We start from the raw sequence: 23759 nt of genomic DNA on the forward strand, positions 1-23759 counted from the left end.
GTGGCTGGCGGGTGTCTGTCTCTCTCATTTTAGCTGAATTGAGTGTGGCTATGCCCGGTCCTTGCGAAGGTTAAAACAGCACTAACTTGATGAACTATCGTTGTGGTTTTGATGCGTAGGTAAGAACGGTTCTTGCTAAGCCCGTACCAGCCACGTAAAATTTGCAACAACAAAGTAGAGGACGTCTAACTTGTTTTTGCAGGGCATGTTGTGATGTGATATGGTCAAGACGTGATGCTATATTTTATTGTATGAGATGATCATGTTTTGTAACCGAAGTTATCGGCAACTGGCAGGAGCCATATGGTTGTCGCTTTATTGTATGGAATGCAAATGCCCTGTAATTGCTTTACTTTATCACTAAGCGGTAGCGATAGTCGTAGAAGCAATAGATGGTGTAACGACAACAATGCTATGATGGAGATCAAGGTGTCGCGCCGGTGACGATGGTGATCACGACGGTGCTTCGAAGATGGAGATCACAAGCACAAGATGATGATGGCCATATCATATCACTTATATTGATTGCATGTGATGTTTATCCTTTATGCATCTTATCTTGCTTTGATTGACGGTAGCATTTTAAGATGATCTCTCACTAAATTATCAAGAAGTGTTCTCCCTGAGTATGCACCATTGCGAAAGTTCTTTGTGCTGAGACACCACGTGATGATCGGGTGTGATAGGCTCTACGTTCAAATACAACGGGTGCAAAACAGTTGCACACGCGGAATACTCAGGTTAAACTTGATGAGCCTAGCATATAACAGATATGGCCTCAGAACACGGAGACCGAAAGGTCGAGCATGAATCATATAGTAGATATGATCAACATATTGATGTTCACCGTTGAAACTACTCCATCTCATGTGACGATCGGACATGGTGTAGTTGATATGGATCACGTAATCACTTAGAGGATTAGAGGGATGTCTATCTAAGTGGGAGTTCTTAAGTAATATGATTAATTGAACTTAAATTTATCATGAACTTAGTACCTGATAGTATTTTGCTTGTCTATGTTTGTTGTAGATAGATGGCTCGTGCTGTTGTTCTGTTGAATTTTAATGCGTTCCTTGAGAAAGCAAAGTTGAAAGATGATGGTAGCAATTACACGGACTGGGTCCGTAACCTGAGGATTATCCTCATTGCTGCACAGAAGAATTACGTCCTGGAAGCACCGCTGGGTGCCAGGCCTGCTGCTGATGCAACTGACGACGTTAAGAATGTCTGGCAGAGCAAAGCTGATGACTACTCGATAGTTCAGTGTGCCATGCTTTACGACTTAGAACCGGGTCTTCAACGATGTTTTGAACGTCATGGAGCATATGAGATGTTCCAGGAGTTGAAGTTAATATTTCAAGCAAATGCCCGCATTGAGAGATATGAAGTCTCCAATAAGTTCTATAGCTGCAAGATGGAGGAGAATAGTTCTGTCAGTGAACACATACTCAAAATGTCTGGGTGTAATAATCACTTGATTCAACCGGGAGTTAATCTTCCTGATGATAGTGTCATTGACAGAAATCACTGCCACCAAGCTACAAGAGCTTCGTGATGAACTATAGTATGCAAGGGATGGACAAGACTATTCCCGAGCTCTTCGCAATGCTAAAAGCCGTGGAGGTAGAAATCAAGAAGGAGCATCAAGTGTTCATGGTCAACAAGACCACCAGTTTAAGAAAAAGGGCAAAGGGAAAAAGAAGGGAAACTTCAAGAAGAACAGCAAACAAGTTGCTGCTCAAGAGAAGAAACCCAAGTCTGGACCTAAGCCTGAGACTGAGTGCTTCTACTGCAAGCAGACTAGACACTGGAAGCAGAACTGCCCCAAGTATTTGGCGGATAAGAAGGATGGCAAAGTGAACAAAGGTATATGTGATATACATGTTCTTGATGTGTACCTTACTAATGCTCGCAGTAGTACCTGTGTATTTGACACTCGTTCTATTGCTAATATTTGCAACTCGAAACAGGGACTACGGATTAAGCGAAGATTGGCTAAGGACGAGGTGATGATGCGCGTGGGAAATGGTTCCAAAGTCGATGTGATCGCGGTCGGCACGCTACCTCTACATCTACCATCGGGATTAGTTTTAGACCTAAATAATTGTTATTTGGTGCCAGCGTTGAGCATGAACATTATATCTGGATCTTGTTTGATGCGAGACGGTTATTCATTTAAATCAGAGAATAATGGTTGTTCTATTTATATGAGTAATATCTTTTCTGGTCATGCACCCTTGAAGAGTGGTCTATTTTTATTGAATCTCGATAGTAGTGATACACATATTCATAGTGTTGAAACCAAAAGATACAGAGTTGATAATGATAGTGCAACTTATTTGTGGCACTGCCGTTTAGGTCATATCGGTGTAAAGCGCATGAAGAAACTCCATACTGATGGGCTTTTGGAATCACTTGATTATGAATCACTTGGTACTTGCGAACCGTGCCTCATGGGCAAGATGACTAAAACGCCGTTCTCCGGAACTATGGAGCGAGCAACTGATTTGTTGGAAATCATACATACTGATGTTTGTGGTCCAATGAATGTTGAGGCTCGCGGCGGGTATCGTTATTTTCTCACCTTCACAGCTGATTTGAGCAGATATGGGTATATCTACTTAATGAAACACAAGTCTGAAACATTTGAAAAGTTCAAAGAATTTCAGAGTGAAGTGGAAAATCATCGTAACAAGAAAATAAAATTTCTACGATCTGATCATGGAGGAGAATATTTGAGTTATGAGTTTGGTTTACATTTGAAACAATGCGGAATAGTTTCGCAACTCACGCCACCCGGAACACCACAACGAAATGGTCTGTCCGAACGTCGTAATCGTACTTTACTGGAGATGGTGCGATCTATGATGTCTCTTACTGATTTACCGCTATCGTTTTGGGGTTATGCTTTAGAGACGGCCGCATTCACGTTAAATAGGGCACCATCAAAATCCGTTGAGACGACGCCTCATGAACTGTGGTTTGGCAAGAAACCAAAGTTGTTGTTTCTTAAAGTTTGGGGCTGTGATGCTTATGTGAAGAAACTTCAACCAGATAAGCTCGAACCCAAATCGGAGAAATGTGTCTTCATAGGATACCCAAAAGAAACTATTGGGTACACCTTCTATCACAGATCTGAGGGCAAGATTTTCGTTGCTAAATTTGGATCCTTTCTAGAGAAGGAGTTTCTATCGAAAGAAGTGAGTGGGAGGAAAGTAGAACTTGATGAGGTAACTGTACCTGCTCCCTTATTGGAAAGTAGTTCATCACAAGAACCGGTTCCTGTGACAACTACACCAATTAGTGAGGAAGCTAATGATATTGATCATGAAACTTCAGATCAAGTTTCTACTGAACCTCGTAGGTCTACCAGAGTAAGATCCGCACCAGAGTGGTACGGTAATCCTATTCTGGAGGTCATGTTACTTGACCATGACGAACCTACGAACTATGAAGAAGCGATGATGAGCCTAGATTCCGCAAAATGGCTAGAGGCCATGAACTCTGAGATGGGATCCATGTATGAGAACAAAGTATGGACTTTGGTTGACTTGCTCGATGATCGGCAAGCCATTGAGAATAAATGGATCTTTAAGAAGAAGACTGACGCTGATGGTAATGTAACTGTCTATAAAGCTCGACTTGTTGCGAAAGGTTTTCGACAAGTTCAAGGGGTTGACTACAATGAGACTTTCTCACCCATAGCGATGCTTAAGTCTGTCCGAATCATGTTAGAAATTGCTGCATTTTATGATTATGAAATTTGGCAAATGGATGCCAAAACTACATTCTTGAATGGATTTCTGGAAGAAGAGTTGTATATGATGCAACCAGAAGGTTTTGTTGATCCAAAAGGTGCTAACAAAGTGTGCAAGCTCCAGCGATCCATTTATGGACTGGTGCAAGCATCTCGGAGTTGGAATAAACGCTTTGATAGTGTGATCAAAGCATATGGTTTTATACAGACTTTTGGAGAAGCCTGTATTTACAAGAAAGTGAGTGGGAGCTATGTAGCATTTCTGATATTATATGTAGATGACATATTATTAATTGGAAATGATATAGAATTTCTGGATAGCATAAAGGGATACTTGAATAAAAGTTTTTCAATGAAAGACCTCGGTGAAGCTGCTTACATATTGGGTATCAAGATCTATAGAGATAGATCAAGACGCTTAATTGGACTTTCACAAAGCACATACCTTGATAAAGTTTTGAAAAAGTTCAAAATGGATCAGGCAAAGAAAGGGTTCTTGCCCGTACTACAAGGTGTGAAATTGAGTCAGACTCAATGCCCGACCACAGCAGAAGATAGAGAGAAAATGAAAGATGTTCCCTATGCTTCAGCCATAGGCTCTATCATGTATGCAATGCTGTGTACCAGACCTGACGTGTGCTTAGCAATAAGTTTGGCAGGAAGGTACCAAAGTAATCCAAGAGTGGATCACTCGACAGCGGTCAAGAACATCCTGAAATACCTGAAAAGGACTAAGGATATGTTTCTCGTATATGGAGGTGACAAAGAGCTAGTCGTAAATGGTTACATCGATGCAAGCTTTGACACTGATCTGGACGATTCTAAATCGCAAACCAGATACATGTTTTTATTAAACGGTGGAGCTGTAAGTTGGTGCAGTTCTAAACAAAGCGTCGTGGCAGGATCTACATGTGAAGCGGAGTACACAGCTGCTTCAGAAGCAGCAAATGAAGGAGTCTGGATGAAGGAGTTCATTTCCGATCTAGGTGTCATACCTAGTGCATCAGGACCAATGAAGATCTTCTGTGACAATACTGGTGCAATTGCCTTGGTAAAGGAATCCAGATTTCACAAGAGGACCAAGCACATCAAGAGACGCTTCAATTCCATCCGGGACCAAGTCTAGGTGGGAGACATAGAGATTTGCAAGATACATACGGATCTGAATGTTGCAGACCCATTGACTAAGCCTCTTCCACGAGCAAAACATGATCAGCACCAAGACTCCATGGGTGTTAGAATCATTATTGTGTAATCTAGATTATTGACTCTAGTGCAAGTGGGAGACTAAAGGAAATATGCCCTAGAGGCAATAATAAAGTTATTATTTATTTCCACATATCATGATAAATGTTTATTATTCATGCTAGAATTGTATTAACCGGAAACATGATACATGTGCGAATACATAGACAAACATAACGTCACTAGTATGCCTCTACTTGACTAGCTCATTAATGGTTATGTTTCCTAACCATAGACATGTGTTGTCATTATTTGATTAACGGGATCACATCATTAGGAGAATGATGTGATTGACATGACCCATTCCGTTAGCCTAGCACTTGATCGTTTAGTATATTGCTATTGCTTTCTTCATGACTTATACATGTTCCTATAACTATGAGATTATGCAACTCCCATTTACCGGAGGAACACTTTGGGTGCTACCAAATGTCACAATGTAACTGGGTGATTATAAAGGAGTACTACAGGTGTCTCCGAAGGTACATGTTGGGTTGGCGTATTTCGAGATTAGGTTTTGTCACTCCGATTGTCGGAGAGGTATCTCTAGGCCCTCTCGGTAATGCACATCACTATAAGCCTTGCAAGCAATGTAGCTAATGAGTTAGTTACGGAATGATGCATTACGTAACGAGTAAAGAGACTTGCCGGTAACAAGATTGAACTAGGTATTGGATACCGATGATCGAATCTCGGACAAGTAACATACCGATGACAAAGGGAACAACGTATGTTGGTATACGGTTTGACCGATAAAGATCTTCGTAGAATATGTAGGAGCCAATATGGGCATCCAGGTTCCGCTATTGGTTATTGACCGAGAATAGTTCTAGGTCATGTCTACATAGTTCTCGAACCCGTAGGGTCCGCACGCTTACCACCATGATGACAGTTTTATTATGAGTTTATAAGTTTTGATGTACCGAAGTTTGTTCGGAGTCCCGGATGTGATCGCGGACATGACGAGGAGTCTCGAAATGGTCGAGACATAAAGAATGATATATTGGACGACTATATTCAGACACCGGAAGTGTTCCGGGTGTTTTCGGAGAAAACCGGAGTGCCGGAGGGTTACTGGAACCCCCCCCGGGAGAAGTAATGGGCCTTATGGGCCTTAGTGGAGAGAGAGAGGGGCAGCCAGGATGGGCCGCGTGCCCCCTCCCCCTCTGGTCCGAATTGGACTAGGAGAGGGGGGCGGCGCCCCCCTCTTTGCCTCTCCATCTCCCCCTTCCTTTCCCCCTCCTAGTAGGAGTAGGAAAGAGGGAGCCCTACTCCTACTAGGAGGAGGACTCCTCCTCCTTGGCGCGCCCCCTAGGGCCGGCCGACCTCCCCCCCTTGCTCCTTTATATACGGGGGCAGGGGGGCACCCTAGAACACACAAGTTGATCTACGTGATCGTTCCTTAGCCGTGTGCGGTGCCCCCCTCCACCATATTCCACCTCGGTCATATCGTCGCGGAGTTTAGGCGAAGCCCTGCGCCGGTAGAACATCATCATCGTCACCACGCCGTCGTGCTGATAGAACCCATCACCGACACTTTGCTGGATCGGAGTCCGGGGATCGTCATCGAGCTGAACGTGTGCTGAACTCGGAGGTGCCGTATGTTCGGTACTTGGATCGGTCGGATCGTGAAGACGTACGACTACATCAACCGCGTTGTCATAACGCTTCCGCTTACGGTCTACGAGGGTACGTGGACAATACTCTCCCCTCTCGTTGCTATGCATCACCATGATCTTGCGTGTGCGTAGGAAAACTGTTGAAATTACTATGTTCCCCAACACTCTCAGAAATAATAACATAGATAGATCATATAACAGTCCCTCAACATGCAACAAAGAGTCACTCCAAAGCGACTAATAGCGGAGAACAAACGAAGAGATTATGGTAGGGTACGAAACCACCTCAAAGTTATCCTTTCTGTTCTATCTATTCAAGAGCTCATAGTAAAATAACATAAAGCTATTCTTTCCGCTCAATCCATCATAGAGTTCATACTAGAATAACACCTTAAGACACAAATCAACCAAAACCCTAATGTCACCTAGATACTCCATTGTCACCCCAAGTATCCGTGGGCATGATTATACGATATGCATCACACAATCTCAGATTCATCCAACCAACACAAAGTACTTCAAAGAGTGCCCCAAAGTTTCTACTGGAGAGTCAAGACAAAAACGTGTGCCAACCCCTATGCATAGGTTCATGGGCGGAACCCGCAAGTTGATCACCAAAACATACATCAAGTGGCACGTGATATCCCATTGTCACCATAGATAAACCTGGCAAGACATACATCAAGTGTTCTCAAATCATTAAAGACTCAATCCAATAAGATAACTTCAAAGGGAAAACTCAATCCATCACAAGAGAGTAGAGGGGGAGAAACATCATAAGATCCAACTATAATAGCAAAGCTCGCGATACATCAAGATCGTGCCATAGAGAGAACACGAGAGAGAGAGAGATCAAACACATAGCTACTGGTACATACCCTCAGTCCTGAGGGTGAACTACTCCCTCCTCGTCATGGATAGCGCCGGGATAATGAAAATGCCCACCGATGATGGGTTCCCCCTCCGGCAGGGTGCCGGAACGGGCTCCCGAGAGGTTTTGGTGGCTACAGAGGCTTGCGGCGGCGGAACTCCCGATCTATCTTGATATTCATTGTTTTTAGGGTACGTAGGCTTATATAGGTGAAAGAAGTCGGTCGGGGGAGCCTCGAGGGGCCCACGAGAGGGTAGGGCACGCCCAGGGGTGTGGGCGCACCCCTTGTCTCGTGGCTTCCTCGACGCTTCCTTTTCTTCAACTCCAAGTCTCCTGGATCGTAATCTTTCCAAAAATCACACTGCCGAAGGTTTCATTCCGTTTGGACTCCATTTGATATTCCTTTTCTTCGAAATACTAAAACAGGCAATAAAATAGCAATATGGACTGGGCCTCCGGTTAATAGGTTAGTCCCAAAAAATGATATAAATGTGTAAAATAAAGCCCATAAACATCCAAAAGGGGTAATATAATAGCATGGAACAATCAAAAATTATAGATACATTGGAGACGTATCAAGCACCCCCAAGCTTAATTCCTGCTCGTCCTCGAGTAGGTAAATGATAAAAACAGAATTTTTCATGTGGAATGCTACCTGATACGTCTCCAACTATCTATAATTTTTTATTGTTCCATGCTATTATATTACCCCTTTTGGATGTTTATGGGGTTTATTTTATACATTTATATCATTTTTGGGACTAACCTACTAACCGGAGGCCCAGCCCGTATTGCTGTTTTTTTGCCTATTTCAGTATTTTGAAGAAAAGGAATATCAAACGGAGTCCAAACGGAATGAAACCGTCGGGAGCGTGATTTTTGGAACGAACGTGATCCAAAGGACTTGGAGTGCAAGTCAACAAGCAGCCGAGGCCTCCACGAGATAGGAGGGCACCCCCCTATAGGGCGCGCCCCTGTCTCGTGGGCCCCTCGGGCGGCCACTGACGTACTTCTTCCTCCTATATAAGCCTACGTACCTCGAAAACATCCAGGGAGCTAACGAAACACATTTTCCACCGCCGTAACCTTCTGTATCCGTGAGATCCCATCTTGGAGCCTTCGCCGGCACTCTGCCAGAGGGGGAATCGACCACGGAGGGCTTCTACATCAACACCATAGCCCCTCCGATGAGTTGTGAGTAGTTTACCACAGACCTACGGGTCCATAGTTATTAGCTAGATGGCTTCTTCTCTCTTTTTGGATCTCAATACAATGTTCTCCCCCTCTCTTGTGGAGATCTATTTGATGTAAACTCTTTTTGCGGTGTGTTTGTCGAGATCCGATGAATTGTGGGTTTATGATCAAGTTTATCTATGAATAATATTTGAATCTTATCTGAATTCCTTTATGTATGATTGAGTTATCTTTGCAAGTCTCTTCGAATTATCAGTTTGGTTTGGCCTACTAGATTGATCTTTCTTGCCATGGGAGAAGTGCTTAGCTTTGGGTTCAATCTTGCGGTGTACTTTCCCAGTGACAATAGGGGCAGCAAGGCAAATATTGTATTGTTGCCATCAAGGATAAAAAGATGGGGTTCATATTATATTGCTTGAGTTTATCCCTCTACATCATGTCATCTTGCTTAATGCGTTACTCTGTTCTTTATGAACTTAATACTATAGATGCAGGCAGGAGTCGGTCGATGTGTGGAGTAATAGTAGTAGATGCAGGCAGGAGTCGGTCTACTTGTCACAGACGTGATGCCTATATACATGATCATGCCTAGATAATCTCATAACTATTCGCTTTTCTATCAATTGCTCGACAGTAATTTTTTCACCCACCGTAATACTTATGCTATCTTGAGAGAAGCCACTAGTGAAACCTATGCCCCCCGGGTCTATCTCTTATCATATTTGCTTCCAATCTACTTTTATTTGCATCTTTACTTTTTGCATCTATATTATAAAATACCAAAAATATATTTATCTTATCATACTATCTCTATTAGATCTCACTTTCGCAAGTGGCTGTGAAGGGATTGACAACCCCTTTATTGCATTGTTTGTGAGTTCTTTGTTTGTTTGTGTAGGTGCGTGGGACTTTTGAGGAGCCTCCTACTGGATTGATACCTTGGTTCTCAAAAACTGAGGGAAATACTTACGCTACTATTGCTGCATCACCCTTTCCTCTTCAAGGAAAACCAACGCAAGCTCAAGACGTAGCACTACCTAGCATAATTCTCACTGTAATTTTCTTTATTGTGGCATGAATGTTCAGATCCAAATGATTCAAAATAAAAGTTCATATTGATAAAAGAAATAGTAACACTTCAAGCATACTAATCAAAGTAATCATGTCTTCTCAAAATAACATGGCAAAAGAAAGTTCATCCCTACAAAATCATATAGTTAGGCTATGCTTCATTTTCGTCACACAATGATGTTCCCAACTTCTATACCCCCGATGACAAGCCAAGCAAATTGTTTCATACTTAAATAATCTCAAAGTTTTTCAACCTTCACGCAATACATGAGCGTGAGCCATGAATATAGCACTATGGGTGGAATAGAATATGATGATGGGGATTGTGTGGAGAAGACAAAAAAAAGGAGAAAGTCTCACATTGACGAGGATAATCAACGGGCTATGGACATGCCCATCAATTGATGTCAACATGAGGAGTAGGGATTGCCATGCAACGGATGCACTAGAGCTATAAATGAATGCTCAACCAAAGAAAACTAGTGGGTGTGCATCCAACTTGCTTGCTCACGAAGACCTAGGGCATTTGAGGAAGCCCATTGTAGGAATATACAAGCCAAGTTCTATAATGAAAAATTCCCACTAGTATGAAAAAGACAACTTATGAGACTCACTATATGAAAAACATGGTGCTACTTTGAAGCACAATATATGAGACTCACTACATGAAGAACAGGGTGCTACTTTGAAGCACAAGTGTGGAAAAAGAGATAGTAACATTGCCCCTTTTATTTTTTATTCTTTTTCTTTTTCTTTTTTTTTTCTTTGGCCTTTCTTTTTTTTCTTTTGCCCTTTCTTTTTTTTCGTTTTGGGAAATGCTCTAATAATGATGATCATCACACTTCTATTGATTACAACATATGAATTACAACTCGAAACTAGAACAAGATATGACTCTATATGAATGCCTCAGGCGGTGTACCGGGATGGTGCAATGAATCAAGAGTGACATGTATGAAAAATTATGCATGGTGGCTTTGCCACAAATAGATGTCAACTACATGATCATGCAATGGCAATATGACAAAAGTAAAGTATGTCATGATGATGATGAACGGAACGGTGGAAAGTTGCATGGCAATATATCTCGGAATGGCTATGGAAATGCCATAATAGGTAGGTATGGTGGCTGTTTTGAGGAAGATATAAGGAGGTTTATGTGTGATAGAGTGTATCGTATCACGGGGTTTGGATGCACCGGCGAAGTTTGCACCAACTCTCAAGGTGAGAAAGGGCAATGCACGGTACCGAAGAGGCTAGAAATGGCGGAAAGGTAAAAGTGTGTATAATCCATGGACTCAACATTAGTCAAAAGAACTCATATACTTATTGCAAAAATTTAGAAGTCATCAAATATCAAGCACTACGCGCATGCTCCTAGGAGGATAGATTGGTAGGAAAAGACCATTGCTCGTCCCGGACCGCCACTCATAAGGATGCACAAGCCAGGTACACTTCATGTTTCAAATTTGTTACACAACTTTAACCATACGTGCATGCTACGAGACTTGCTAACTTCAACACAAGCATTATTTAAATTCATAATCACCCAACTAGCATGACTTTAATATCACTACCTCCATATCTCAAAACAATTATCAAGTATCAAATTGATCATAGCATCCAATTCACTTCCTATGATAGTTTTTATTATACCCAACTCTGATGCCTACCATTCTAGGACCAATTTTATAACCATAGCAAATACCATGCTGTTCTAAAAGGCTCTCAAAATAATATAAGTGAAGCATGAGATACTAGCAATTGCTACAAAATATAACCACCGCCGTGCTCTAAAAGATATAAGTGAAGCACTAGAGCAAATGACAAACTACTCCGAAAGATATAAGTGAAGATCACTGAGTAGTCGAATAATTGTGCAACTATGTGAAGACTCTCTAAAATTAAAGAATTTCAGATCTTGGTATTGTATTCAAACAGCAAGCAAAACAAAATAAAATGACATTGCAAGGATAGCACAACTCATGTGAAGAAGCAAAAACTTAGGCTCAACCGATACTAGCCGATAATTGTTGAAGAAGAAAGGTGGGATGCCTACCGGGGCATCCCCAAGCTTAGATGCTTGAGACTTCTTGAAATATTATTTTGGGGTGCCTTGGGCATCCGGAAGCTTGAACTTTTGTGTCTCCTTAATTCCTCTCATATCATGGTTTCTCTATTTCTCAAAAGCTTCATCCACAACAAACTCAACAAGAACTCGTGAAATAGGTTAGTATAAACCAATGCAAAACCTTATCATTTTCTACTGTAACAAATCACTAAAATTATTATTCAACATTGCATACTGAATTCCTCTGCATATTTAACACTGCTATCCTCAAATAGAATCATTAAACAAGCAAACATATGCAAACAATGCAAACATAACAGCAATCTGCCAAAACAGTACAATCTGTAAAGAATGCAAGATTCATCATACTTCCCTAACTCCAAAAATTATGAGAAAAATACTATGCTGTAGAAGATTTATTAGAGCTCAATATGCAAAAAGTTTCAACATTATACAATTCTCTTAATTTTCTAGGGAATTTTTGCAACAGCAGTAAACTTTCTGTTTTCAAACAGCAACATGTATACTAGCAAAATAAGCATGGTAAAGGCTATCCTTGACATTTTTATTGAAAACTAAAGATGCAAAACATTATTCTAAATAACAGCAAGCAGATACTAACAAAATAAAATGATGCTCCAAGCAAAACACATATCATGTGGCGAATAAAAATATAGCTCCAAGTAAGTTACCGATGAACAAGGACGAAAAAGGGGATGCCTTCCGGGGCATCCCCAAGCTTAGGCTCTTGGTTGTCCTTGAATATTACCTTGGGGTGACTTGGGAATCCCCAAGCTTAGGCTCTTGCCACTCCTTATTCCATAGTCCATCGAATCTTTACCCAAAGCTTCACAACTAAAAACTCAACAGAAAACTCGTAAGCTCCGTTAGTATAAGAAAATAAAACCACCACTTAGGTACTGTAATGAACTCATTCTAGATTCATATTGATGTAATATCTACTGTATTCCAACTTATCTATGGTTCATACCCTCCGATACTACTCATAGATTCATCAAAATAAGCAAACAACACATAGAAAACAGAATCTGTCAAAAACAAAACAGTCTGTAGTAATCTGTATCAAACATATACTTCTGGAACTCCAAAAATCCTACCAAATTAGGAAGTACTAAGAAATTAGTGCACCAATCCAGAGCAAAAAGAATCAGATCAAGAGCACGTTTCTTTGAATTAACAAAACTAATTTACTGGGTGCAAAAGTTTTTGATTCTCAGCAGGATCAACACAACTATCACCATAAGCTATCGTAAAGGTCTTACTTGGCACTTTATTGAAACAAAAGCTATAAAACATGATTATTACAGTAGCATAATCATGTGAACACACAAAAACATGATTATGGTAAATATTGGGTTGTCTCCCAACAAGCGCTTTTCTTTAATGCCTTTCTTGCTAGGCATGATGATGACAATGATGCTCACATAAAAGATAAGAATTGAAACATAACAGGAGCATCATGAAGCATATGTCTAGCACATTTAAGCCTAACCCACTTCCTGTGCATAGGGATTTTGTGAGAAAACAACTTATGGGAACAATAATCAACTAGCATAGCAAGGTAAAACAAGCATAGCTTCAAGATTTTCAACACATAGAGGGGAAACTTGACATTATTGCAATTCTACAAGCATATATTCCTCCCTCATAATAATTTTCAGTAGCATCATGAATGAATTCAACAATATAACCAGCACCTAAAGCATTCTTTGCATGATCTACAAGCATAGAAAATTTACTACTCTCCACATAAGCAAATTTCTTCTCATGAATAGTAATGGGAGCAAACTCAACAAAATAATTATCATGTGAGGCATAATCCAATTGAAAACTAATATCATGATGACAAGTTTCATGGTTATCATTATTCTTAATAGCATACAAGTCATCACAATAATCACCATAGATAGCAACTTTGTTCTCATAATCAATTGGAACCTCTTCCCAAATAGTGGAATCATCACTAAATAAAGTTGACACTCTTCCAAATCCACTTTCATGTTCATCACAGTAAGATTCAACATCCTCCAAAATAGTGGGATCACTACTTCCTAAAGTTGACAATCTTCCAAACCCACTTTAATCAATATAATCATCATAAATAGGAGGCATGCTTTCATCATAATAAATATTCTCATCAAAACTTGGGGGACTAAAAATATCATATTCATCAAACATAGCTTCCCCAAGTTTGTGGCTTTGCATAACATTAGCATCATGGATACTCAAGGAATTCATACTAACAACATTGCAATCATGCTCATAATTCAAAGATTTAGTATCAAACATTCTATAGATTTCTTCTTCTAGCACTTGAGCACAATTTTCCTTTTTACCATTCTCACGAAAGATATTAAAAAGACAAAGCGTAAGAGGCAAACTCAATTCCATTTTTTTGTAGTTTTATTTTATAAACTAAACTAGTGATAAAACAAGAAACAAAAAGATTCGATTGCAAGATCTAAAGATATACCTTCAAGCACTCACCTCCCTGGCAACGGCGCCAGAAAAGAGCTTAGTTGATGGGGTGTGAGTTCCGCTAACCTAGCCTCCCCGGCAACGGCGCCAGAAAAAAGCTTGATGTCTACTACACAACCTTCTTCTTGTAGACGTTGTTGGGCCTGCAAGTGCACAGGTTTGTAGGACAGTAGCAAATTTCCCTCAAGTGGATGACCTAAGGTTTATCAATCCATGGGAGACGTAGGATGAATATGGTCTCTCTCAAACAACCCTGCAACCAAATAACAAAGAGTCTCTTGTGTCCCCAACACATCCAATACAATGGTAAATTGTATAGGTGCACTAGTTCGGTGAAGAGATGGTGATACAAGTGCAATATGGATAGTAGATAAAGGTATTTGTAATCTGAAAATATAAAAACAGCAAGGTAACTAATGATAAAAGTGAGCGTAAACGGTATTGCAATGGTAGGAAACAAGGCATAGGGTTCATACTTTCACTAATGCAAGTTCTCTCAACAATAATAACATAGATAGATCATATAACAGTCCCTCAACATGCAACAAAGAGTCCCTCCAAAGCCACTAATAGCGGAGAACAAACGAAGAGATTATGGTAGGGTACGAAACCACCTCAAAGTTATCCTTTCTGTTCTATCTATTCAAGAGTTCGTAGTAAAATAACATAAAGCTATTCTTTCCACTCAATCCATCATAGAGTTCATACTAGAATAACACCTTAAGACACAAATCAACCAAAACCCTAATGTCACCTAGATACTCCATTGTCACCTCAAGTATCCATGGGCATGATTATACGATATGCATCACACAATCTCAGATTCATCCAACCAACACAAAGTACTTCAAAGAGTGCCCCAAAGTTTCTACCGGAGAGTCAAGACAAAAACGTGTGCCAACCTCTATGCATAGGTTCATGGGCGGAACCCGCAAGTTGATCACCAAAACATACATCAAGTGGCACGTGATATCCCATTGTCACCACAGATAAACACGGCAAGACATACATCAAGTGTTCTCAAATCATTAAAGACTCAATCCAATAAGATAACTTCAAAGGGAAAACTCAATCCATCACAAGAGAGTAGAGGGGGAGAAACATCATAAGATCCAACTATAATAGCAAAGCTCGCGATACATCAAGATCGTGCCATAGAGAGAACACGAGAGAGAGAGAGAGATCAAACACATAGCTAATGGTACATACCCTCACCCCCGAGGGCGAACTACTCCCTCCTCGTCATGGATAGGGCCGGGATGATGAAGATGGCCACCGGTGATGGGTTCCCCCTCCGGCAGGGTGCCGGAACAGGCTCCCGAGAAGTTTTTGGTGGCTACAGAGGCTTGCGGCGGCGGAACTCCCGATCTATCTTGATATTCGATGTTTTTAGGGTACGTAGGCTTATATGGGCGAAAGAAGTCGGTTGGTGGAGCCTCGAGGGGCCCACGAGAGGGTAGGGTGCGCCCAGGGTCTCGTGGCTTCCTCGACGCCTCCTTTTCTTCAACTCCAAGTCTCCTGGATCATAATCTTTCCAAAAATCACGCTGCCGAAGGTTTCATTCCATTTGGACTCCGTTTGATATTCCTTTTCTTTGAAATACTGAAACAGGCAATAAAACAGCAATATGGGCTGGGCCTCCGGTTAATAGGTTAGTCCCAAAAATGATATAAATGTGTAAAATAAAGCCCATAAACATCCAAAAGGGGTAATATAATAGCATGGAACAATAAAAAATTATAGATACGTTGGAGACGTATCAGTATACTCCGTCATCAGGCCCTCTTTGGCAAGGTGGCATCAACATTAGGACATCCGTCATCGATTATAGTTAAGAAAGTAGTCAATAAAGGCAATCTCTCATTGTCAGATAGTCAAATTAGTGAGTCCGTGTGTGAAGCTTGTCAATGTGCCAAAAGTCGTCAACTTCCTTATCCCAAGTCAAATAGTGTGTCTCATGCTCCTTTAGAGCTTATTTCCAGTGATGTATGGGGTCATGCCCGAGATTCTTTTGGAAAAAACAAATATTATGTCAGTTTCATTGATGACTACAACAAGTTTACTTGGATTTATTTGCCTAAGAACAAATCTGAAGTTTTTTCTGTCTTCCAAGAATTCCAAAAGCTTGTTGAAAGACATCTTGATAGAAAAATCTTAACAGTACAGAGTGACTGGGGAGGAGAATATGAGAAGCTAAATTCTTTCTTTTGTAGCATAGATATTGAGCATCATGTCTCTTGTCCTCATGCGCACCAACAAAATGGCTCTGCTGAGCAGAAACATCGCCACGTTGTTGAAGTTGGTCTATCCCTTCTTGCTCATGGTTCCATGCCTCTCAAGTATTGGGATGAAGCGTTCATCGCTACCACATACCTTATTAATCGTCTCACTAGTAAGGTCATTGGCAATACCACTCCATTGGAACGTTTGTGTCATAAGAAACCTGACTACAACTCTCTTAGAACTTTTGGGTGTGCATGCTATCCCAATCTTCGTCCCTACAACCGTCATAAACTTGAGCTTCGCTCCACCCAATGTGTCTTTATTTTCTATAGTAATCTCCACAAAGGGTATAAATGCCTTGAAATAGCCACTGGATGCATTTATATTTCTCGAGATGTTCTTTTTGATGAAACTCTTTTTCCCTTTGCAAAACTTCATCCTAATGCAGGGGCTCTTCTCCGTGCTGAAATAGCACTCCTTCGGGGTGAATTACATAAAACTGATCATGTGGAAAATTCCATGGAAAATTGTGGTTCTAATGATGTTTGTGCAGATTTGGATCGTCATTTTATGTGTACAGATCTGGACAAAGCGGGCATAGGTTCTGAGGCTGATTCCCCTGGTAGTGGCGCGTGATCCCATGCCGATTCCCGTGTCAGCCCCGCTGTCTCCGTCGGCGAGCGATCCGAGGCGGGTCACCTTTCCCCGCATGCAGCCAACCACGCACGTACGGAGCCAGCCCGTCCAGCCGCGGGGGTGGCCAACAACCCACGTGTGGTGGACCCCGCCAGCCCAGGCGCGGGCGAAAGCACGTCGCCACGCGGGGTGGACCCCGCCAGCCCAGGTGCGGGCAAAAACGCGTCGCCACGTGAGGTGGACCCTGCCAGCCCTGGCGCAGGAGGAAGCGCGTCACCAGCCGCCGACTGCGGTACACCCGAGGCGTCAGGAGGATCTCCCTCGGATCGGGAGCCTGGATCGCCTGCACTTGCACGCCAATCGTCCTTGGATCGGGAGCTGGTTAGATCTTCTGCGCCAAATCAAACAGATTCTTCTGAGCCGGGATCTTCTTTGCCTCTTCAGCAACCTCCTCGTCGACACACAAGGTCTCGGTCAGGTATTGTCAAGGAAGAACAATACAGTGATGGTACAATAAAGTATAATCCAACTAAGCATGCTTTTCTTGCCACTACTGGTGAACCTATCAATCGGCATGATGCTCTCGCTAACAAGGATTGGAAGGAAGCCATGGATAATGAGTATAATGCACTTATAAAAAATCAGACTTGGCATTTAGCACCACCGCAACGTGGTGCTAACGTAATTGATTGTAAGTGGGTATACAAGATTAAAAGAAAATCTGATGGAAGTATAGACAGGTACAAGGCAAGGTTGGTTGCAAAGGGTTTTAAGCAAAAGTTTGGAATTGATTATGATGATATATTTAGCCCTGTTGTTAAATCAACTACTATTCGTCTTGTTTTGTCCATTGCTATTTCCAGAGGTTGGAGCTTAAGACAGCTAGATGTTCAGAACGCATTTCTTCATGGTGTTCTTGAGGAAGAAGTGTTCATGCGGCAACCACCAGGTTATGAAAATCACAGCACACCACATCATGTATGTAAGTTGGATAAAGCCTTATATGGTCTAAAGCGGGCTCCAAGAGCATGGTATTCTAGGTTGAGCATGCAGCTACAACATCTTGGGTTTACATCATCTAAGGCAGATACATCCTTGTTCTTTTATAGCAAAGGCAATATCACTGTTTTTGTGCTTGTTTATGTTGATGATATAATTGTTGCTAGTTCAAGTCAAGAGGCCACTCCTTGTTTGCTTAAGGATTTAAAACTTGAATTTGCTCTCAAGGATCTAGGTGATCTTCACTATTTTCTTGGCATAGAGGTAAAGCAAATCAAAGATGGCATACTTCTTTCACAAGAGAAATATACAACTGATGTTCTAAAGAAAGTGGGATTGGAGAATTGCAAACCGGTCAGCACACCAATTTCCACCTCAGAAAAGCTTACAGTTCATAGTGGAGAAGCTCTTGGTCCAGAGGATGCAACAAATTATAGAAGTGTTGTAGGTGCTTTGCAGTATCTGACACTTATTACACGTCCTGATATCTCTTACTCAGCGAACAAGGTATGTCAATATTTGCATGCTCCTAGAACTACTCATTGGACAACAGTTAAAATAATTCTAAGGTATCTCCAGTATTCTCAAGGGCTTGGACTTCAGATTGTCAACTCCTCTTCCTTGCTTGTTACTGCATACTCTGATGCAGACTGGGCAGGGTGTGCTGATGATAGAAGATCTACTGGTGGTTTTGCTGTGTTTCTGGGATCAAATCTTGTGTCATGGAGCGCAAGAAAGCAAGCTACCGTCTCAAGGTCAAGTACAGAGACTGAATATAAGTCTTTCGCAAATGCTACAGCTGAAGTGATGTGGATACAAACATTACTTTATGAGCTTGGAATTAAAGCTCCAAAGGATGCAAGGTTATGGTGTGACAATATTGGTGCAACATATTGAAGTGGATTTTCATTTTGTGTGTGTGTGAGAGAGAGAGTAGCTCGAAAGCTGCTTGAAATTCGGTTTATCCCCACAGGGGATCAACTTGCCGACGGGTTTAAAAAACCTCTTACTGAGAAAAGATTAGACTATTTCAAATACAATCTCAACCTTGGCAAGGCTTCTTGAGGTTTAGATTGAGGGGGAGTGTTAGAATAATTGTATAGGAGATAGGAGAGGCTGTTTAACTTGTACCTAAATTCTATCTCTTCTTCTCTCTTATCTCCTGTAACGACCTCCTGGTCGATCTCTCTCTTGATCTCTCTATAACTTGTGCATCAAGGCTCTGCCTAATATATACAATGCGCCCGAGATAATGGGTTCTACACTTCCACATATCTTTACACACCAAGCACTTTAATCACGAATTCACGATACAACTGGAGGAAATTGATACTGGTAAGAGCAAGGGAAGAGAAGGGGATCGACTACCTTCACCTTTCTTTTTGATGTAAAGAACGGGCTACCTTTTGTTAGAATAAATCCGAGGCATACCATCGATCATCCGCAGACCAAGCAACCACACGAGCACGACACCGAGATTTGTTAACGAGGTTCACCGATATGGGTACATCCCTGGGGCCTAACTACGGGTGCTCCTCCCCATGACACCGTCACAATACCGCACACCGGCCACCTGGGCGCCGGCACACGCCGCCGGCTCCCCCTTGCGCGCATATTATGTTGGGATAGGTTACATCGTGTGTCTACCCCACTATATATGAGAGGCCTAGGATACGAGTGTCCTATTAGGACACGACTCTATATCCTATCTAAACACAATACTACTACAAGTCCAACTGTAACCTTCCTTGTACACAATATTCGACACAACTCTAACAAACTCCACCTTGTCGAATATTCTCCACCATCCTGAATTTGTCAATGCGTCAAACTTCCATGTACATTGAACTTGAGCTTATCCCATGAGCACCGCTGCTACTCCAAAGACTCCATATGACTCCACCCGCAACTTGTAGTCCCTTCTTTTTTTGATCACAGTCAACACTCAAACAAAATTAAGTTCCTTGTTACTCTAGTTTGTACTCCCAACTTCCAGAGTATCCGTCAACTCCATCACACAACCATCACTGATCTGCGTGAAAGTGAATAACTCACATATTGGGTGTCACACATAAGAGTTACCTGAACTCAACATCACCGCTCTTCCTTGAATGCCTGTCTGAAACTTGAAGGAATTTCACCATTGCTTGTAGTCATCTCGAGTCAAATTCGCAGTCCTCTCACCACATGTATGACCACTAGAGCCCTGACCCGTCTCCATGTCCCGTGCGCACCGCAGCCTCGCCGCTATTACCGCGTCGAGCCTCTGCTGTCCCGGTCGAGTCTCAAGGGTCGCAAACCGTCGATCATCCGAATGAAGAATTATTTTTGGACAAAGGGCGTGATTTCTTAATCCAAAATGTAGCAACGAGCGGGTACAATATCATGACAAGCGACAACCGATCTCTGCATAATTAAGATGCACACAACCAAACTTCAACTGTCTAACACAAGTAAATAAAAAACGACATATTAGCAACAATAGAGTCATATAACTGGCACTATACCTATGTCGAAGGAGGTGGTAGACCGATCCGAAGATTATACTGCCATCCATGTTGGATAAAAACCTCATAGTCACCCGCCCCAACCACATACACACCATCTTAAACAGTGGTTCGTACTTCGTTGGATGTAGCATAGACCATGTACGCAACAAATGCATACAACGGAATATAATCTACTCCCTCCGTTCCTAAATATAAGTCCTTTTAGTGATTCCAATATGAAGTGCTACATAAACATGCCCTGGATACGTGTGCTGTGTAGTAAATTCAGTTTTTCTTTAATTATTACGTGCTGATGCGCATTGATACAAATTCCATATAGGATAGACTAAAGAAACCTTTCCTAGAAGTAAAAGGAGTTTATAAAACCTTCAGCCATGTAAGCAGATACTCCCTCCGTCTCAAAATAAGTGTCTCGATTTTGTATTAACTCTAGTACAAAGTTATACTAAACTAGAGACACTTATTTTCGAATGGAGGAAGTATTTCATAAAACCAGGGCATGATTAAGGACCTGATTATAATGCCTGTCTGAATGCTCCGCTTGTAAGTTGTAACAGTTAATTGTCCGCTGCTAATAAGTATCTGGATGCGAAGCTCTGGGGACAGATATTTTCATGCATTTCTGACACACCGCAATATTAAAAATTACAGGACCGGGAGAACCCTTTGCTGCAAAACCATCAAAAGATGCCGAGATGGAGAAGATAATGAGATCAATGGAGGTAGGTTACTTTGGCTGTGATATGTGTAACTATATCCAAGAATATACGAAGATAGAAATGTTACATTACACTATTGTTGATGACAGGGCATGCCGGGAGCCCCAAACATGAAGATGTACTCCAGAGACGATCTGATGAAGAACAACTTTGGCGTTGAAGGTGATGAGGATGATGAAGATGACGATGAAGACGAGGATAGTTTACCCAAGAACTTGGTATGTTACCATAGGTTACCCAAATATGTTACGAGGGTTGGCTCCTCACAGTTCTCCGTGACTTCTAAGCGAAATATGTTTGTTTGAACTGCTGAGGGTTAATCGTATTCCCTCTGCTCCTTCCAGGGAAACATTCTGAAAAACAAGGGTCCGCAAAAGAAAGACCTGAAGCAGCAGGTGGTGAAACAGATCAAGGATACCGGCAAGAAACTGAAAGGGCATGTGAGCAAGGTGTCCAAGGCGGTGAAGAGTTGGTGGAAGGGGAAGAAGAAGCCTGCAAAGTCCAGCAAAAGCGAGCTATGAAGAACGGGCGGCAGCATCCTCGAATCGGTTCGGTGCATCAACCTTCTGTCCAGGACTTGGGGGTAGAGATGTGCTACATAAACGTGCACGATGATTTTAAGGGACTTTTGGTGTACACTAGTAGAAAGAAGTGGACTCCACTCTGGAGCTCAATGAGAGGTAGTTTTACAAGGTTGCTCAGGCTCCAGTTGATTTTTGGTGTATGTGGTACTCTGTAAATGGGTGGCCATCACTACAATATCTAAGCTCCCTCGAAATTAAGCGTTGTGAGCGCTCCGGGGCTGGTATTGTCAACTAGCCACGTCTCTTATTTTCTTAGAAGAATCACTTCGATTTTCTTGGAAAAATCATGGTTTTTATTAGGTAAGTAGGTATTGTTTTTTCTTGAACACGGTACAATTGAACTCTCTCACATATACGAGCATACACTCATCCCTATGAATGCATGAATGCAGACCCTGCCCCTATGAGTATTTCTGAGAGACTGAGTCGGCACATCATCTTAAGATTGATGAAGTTTCCAATAGTTCATGGGAACGTCTCCTTCCACTAAACCCACATCGACGAAAGGCCTGTAATAAATCAAGGAAGTGCAAGCGCTAATGTCGGAGTCTGGGACTGGACTCTGGTGGGAGGGGATACCAATGTCCTCCTAACCATCTAACATTAAATATTGTTTATTATTTGTGTAACACCCTAACTTCGTGTGTACAACACTTATATGTTATGTGTCACTTACTCCTTGAACTAAAACCACAACTTTTATTTTAGATCAGAGCGACTACTTTTTTGCGAGAAAAAAAAGGTTACATGTCGATCATGTACTAAAACCACAACATTTATTTTAGATCAGAGCGACTACTTTTTTGCGAGAAAAAAAAGGTTACGTGTCCATCATGTACATGTGGTACGAGGAAAATTAATGATGCGGCCAACCATATCCATGCCTATAAAAGTGATGTATCATCGCACAACGGCACGATCATCGCTAGCTTGGCCCATCACCGCCTCCTCTGTGTCACATGGCTGCATGGGCGCTATCAGTCCACCACCACGCCGCATGCCCCGCCCATCTCTCCATCTTCCCCCCTTCTCTTATGGTGGTACGCCCGAGCCATCACCGCCTCCTCCGCACCACACGGTTGCATAGGCAGCCGCCCATCACCTGCTCCTCCGCATCATATGGTTGCACAGGCGCCGCCAGTCCATCGCCGCCTCCGCACCACACGGTTGCACGGGCGCCCATCCCACACCGCCTCCTCCACCCACAAGGCTGCACGGGCCTGTCCACCACCACACCGCACACCCCACCCATCGCTCCATCTTTCTCCCCTTCTTTTGTGTGGTAATTGACGTCCAACGACTTCGACGCTCGGGGCCTAGGGACGACTATCGTCTTCAGAACTTGGTGGCCTGCATCAACACAACATAGGTCTGCAGTACAATTCTTGATATCTCCTTCCTCTCCCTCTGCCATCGTTTGTTTGGCAGTCTGATTCAAATTCAATTTCGATCGCTTCGGTGCTAAACAAGTAGCAGATTATACCGGGATTTTATCTCACCGTGTAAGGTTTCAATTTAAAAGCATCATGCTTCACTGCTTAAGTACCGTCTCCGTGCTTGTGGATTAACAACCTCACTCTGTCATGCAGTTTATACATGGCATGCTTTATGCTGCCTCTGTTCCACAGTACAGTGCATATTAGTTTTTTTAAGTCAAAGATGTCCATTTGACCAAGTTTCTAAAATAAACTATCCATATCTGAAGTACTAAATAAGTAAACTACAACAATACATGTGGATGTTGATTTTTTTAAAACA

General features: G+C 42.0%; 1 protein-coding gene across 1 annotated transcript; it reads left to right on the forward strand.

The window, feature by feature from the left end:
- The first annotated feature begins 21360 nt into the window (after positions 1-21360).
- Positions 21361-21940, forward strand: LOC119289577 (general transcription factor IIF subunit 1-like). Its single transcript, XM_037568875.1, has 3 exons — positions 21361-21420; positions 21507-21635; positions 21762-21940. Exons 1-3 carry the CDS (start codon positions 21394-21396, stop codon positions 21936-21938), a joined length of 333 nt encoding a protein of 110 aa, XP_037424772.1. The 5' UTR covers positions 21361-21393; the 3' UTR covers positions 21939-21940.
- Positions 21941-23759: the final 1819 nt, after the last annotated feature.

Source organism: Triticum dicoccoides, chromosome 4A (genome assembly GCF_002162155.2).
Source record: "Triticum dicoccoides isolate Atlit2015 ecotype Zavitan chromosome 4A, WEW_v2.0, whole genome shotgun sequence".
In the NCBI taxonomy this organism is placed as follows: domain Eukaryota; kingdom Viridiplantae; phylum Streptophyta; class Magnoliopsida; order Poales; family Poaceae; genus Triticum; species Triticum dicoccoides.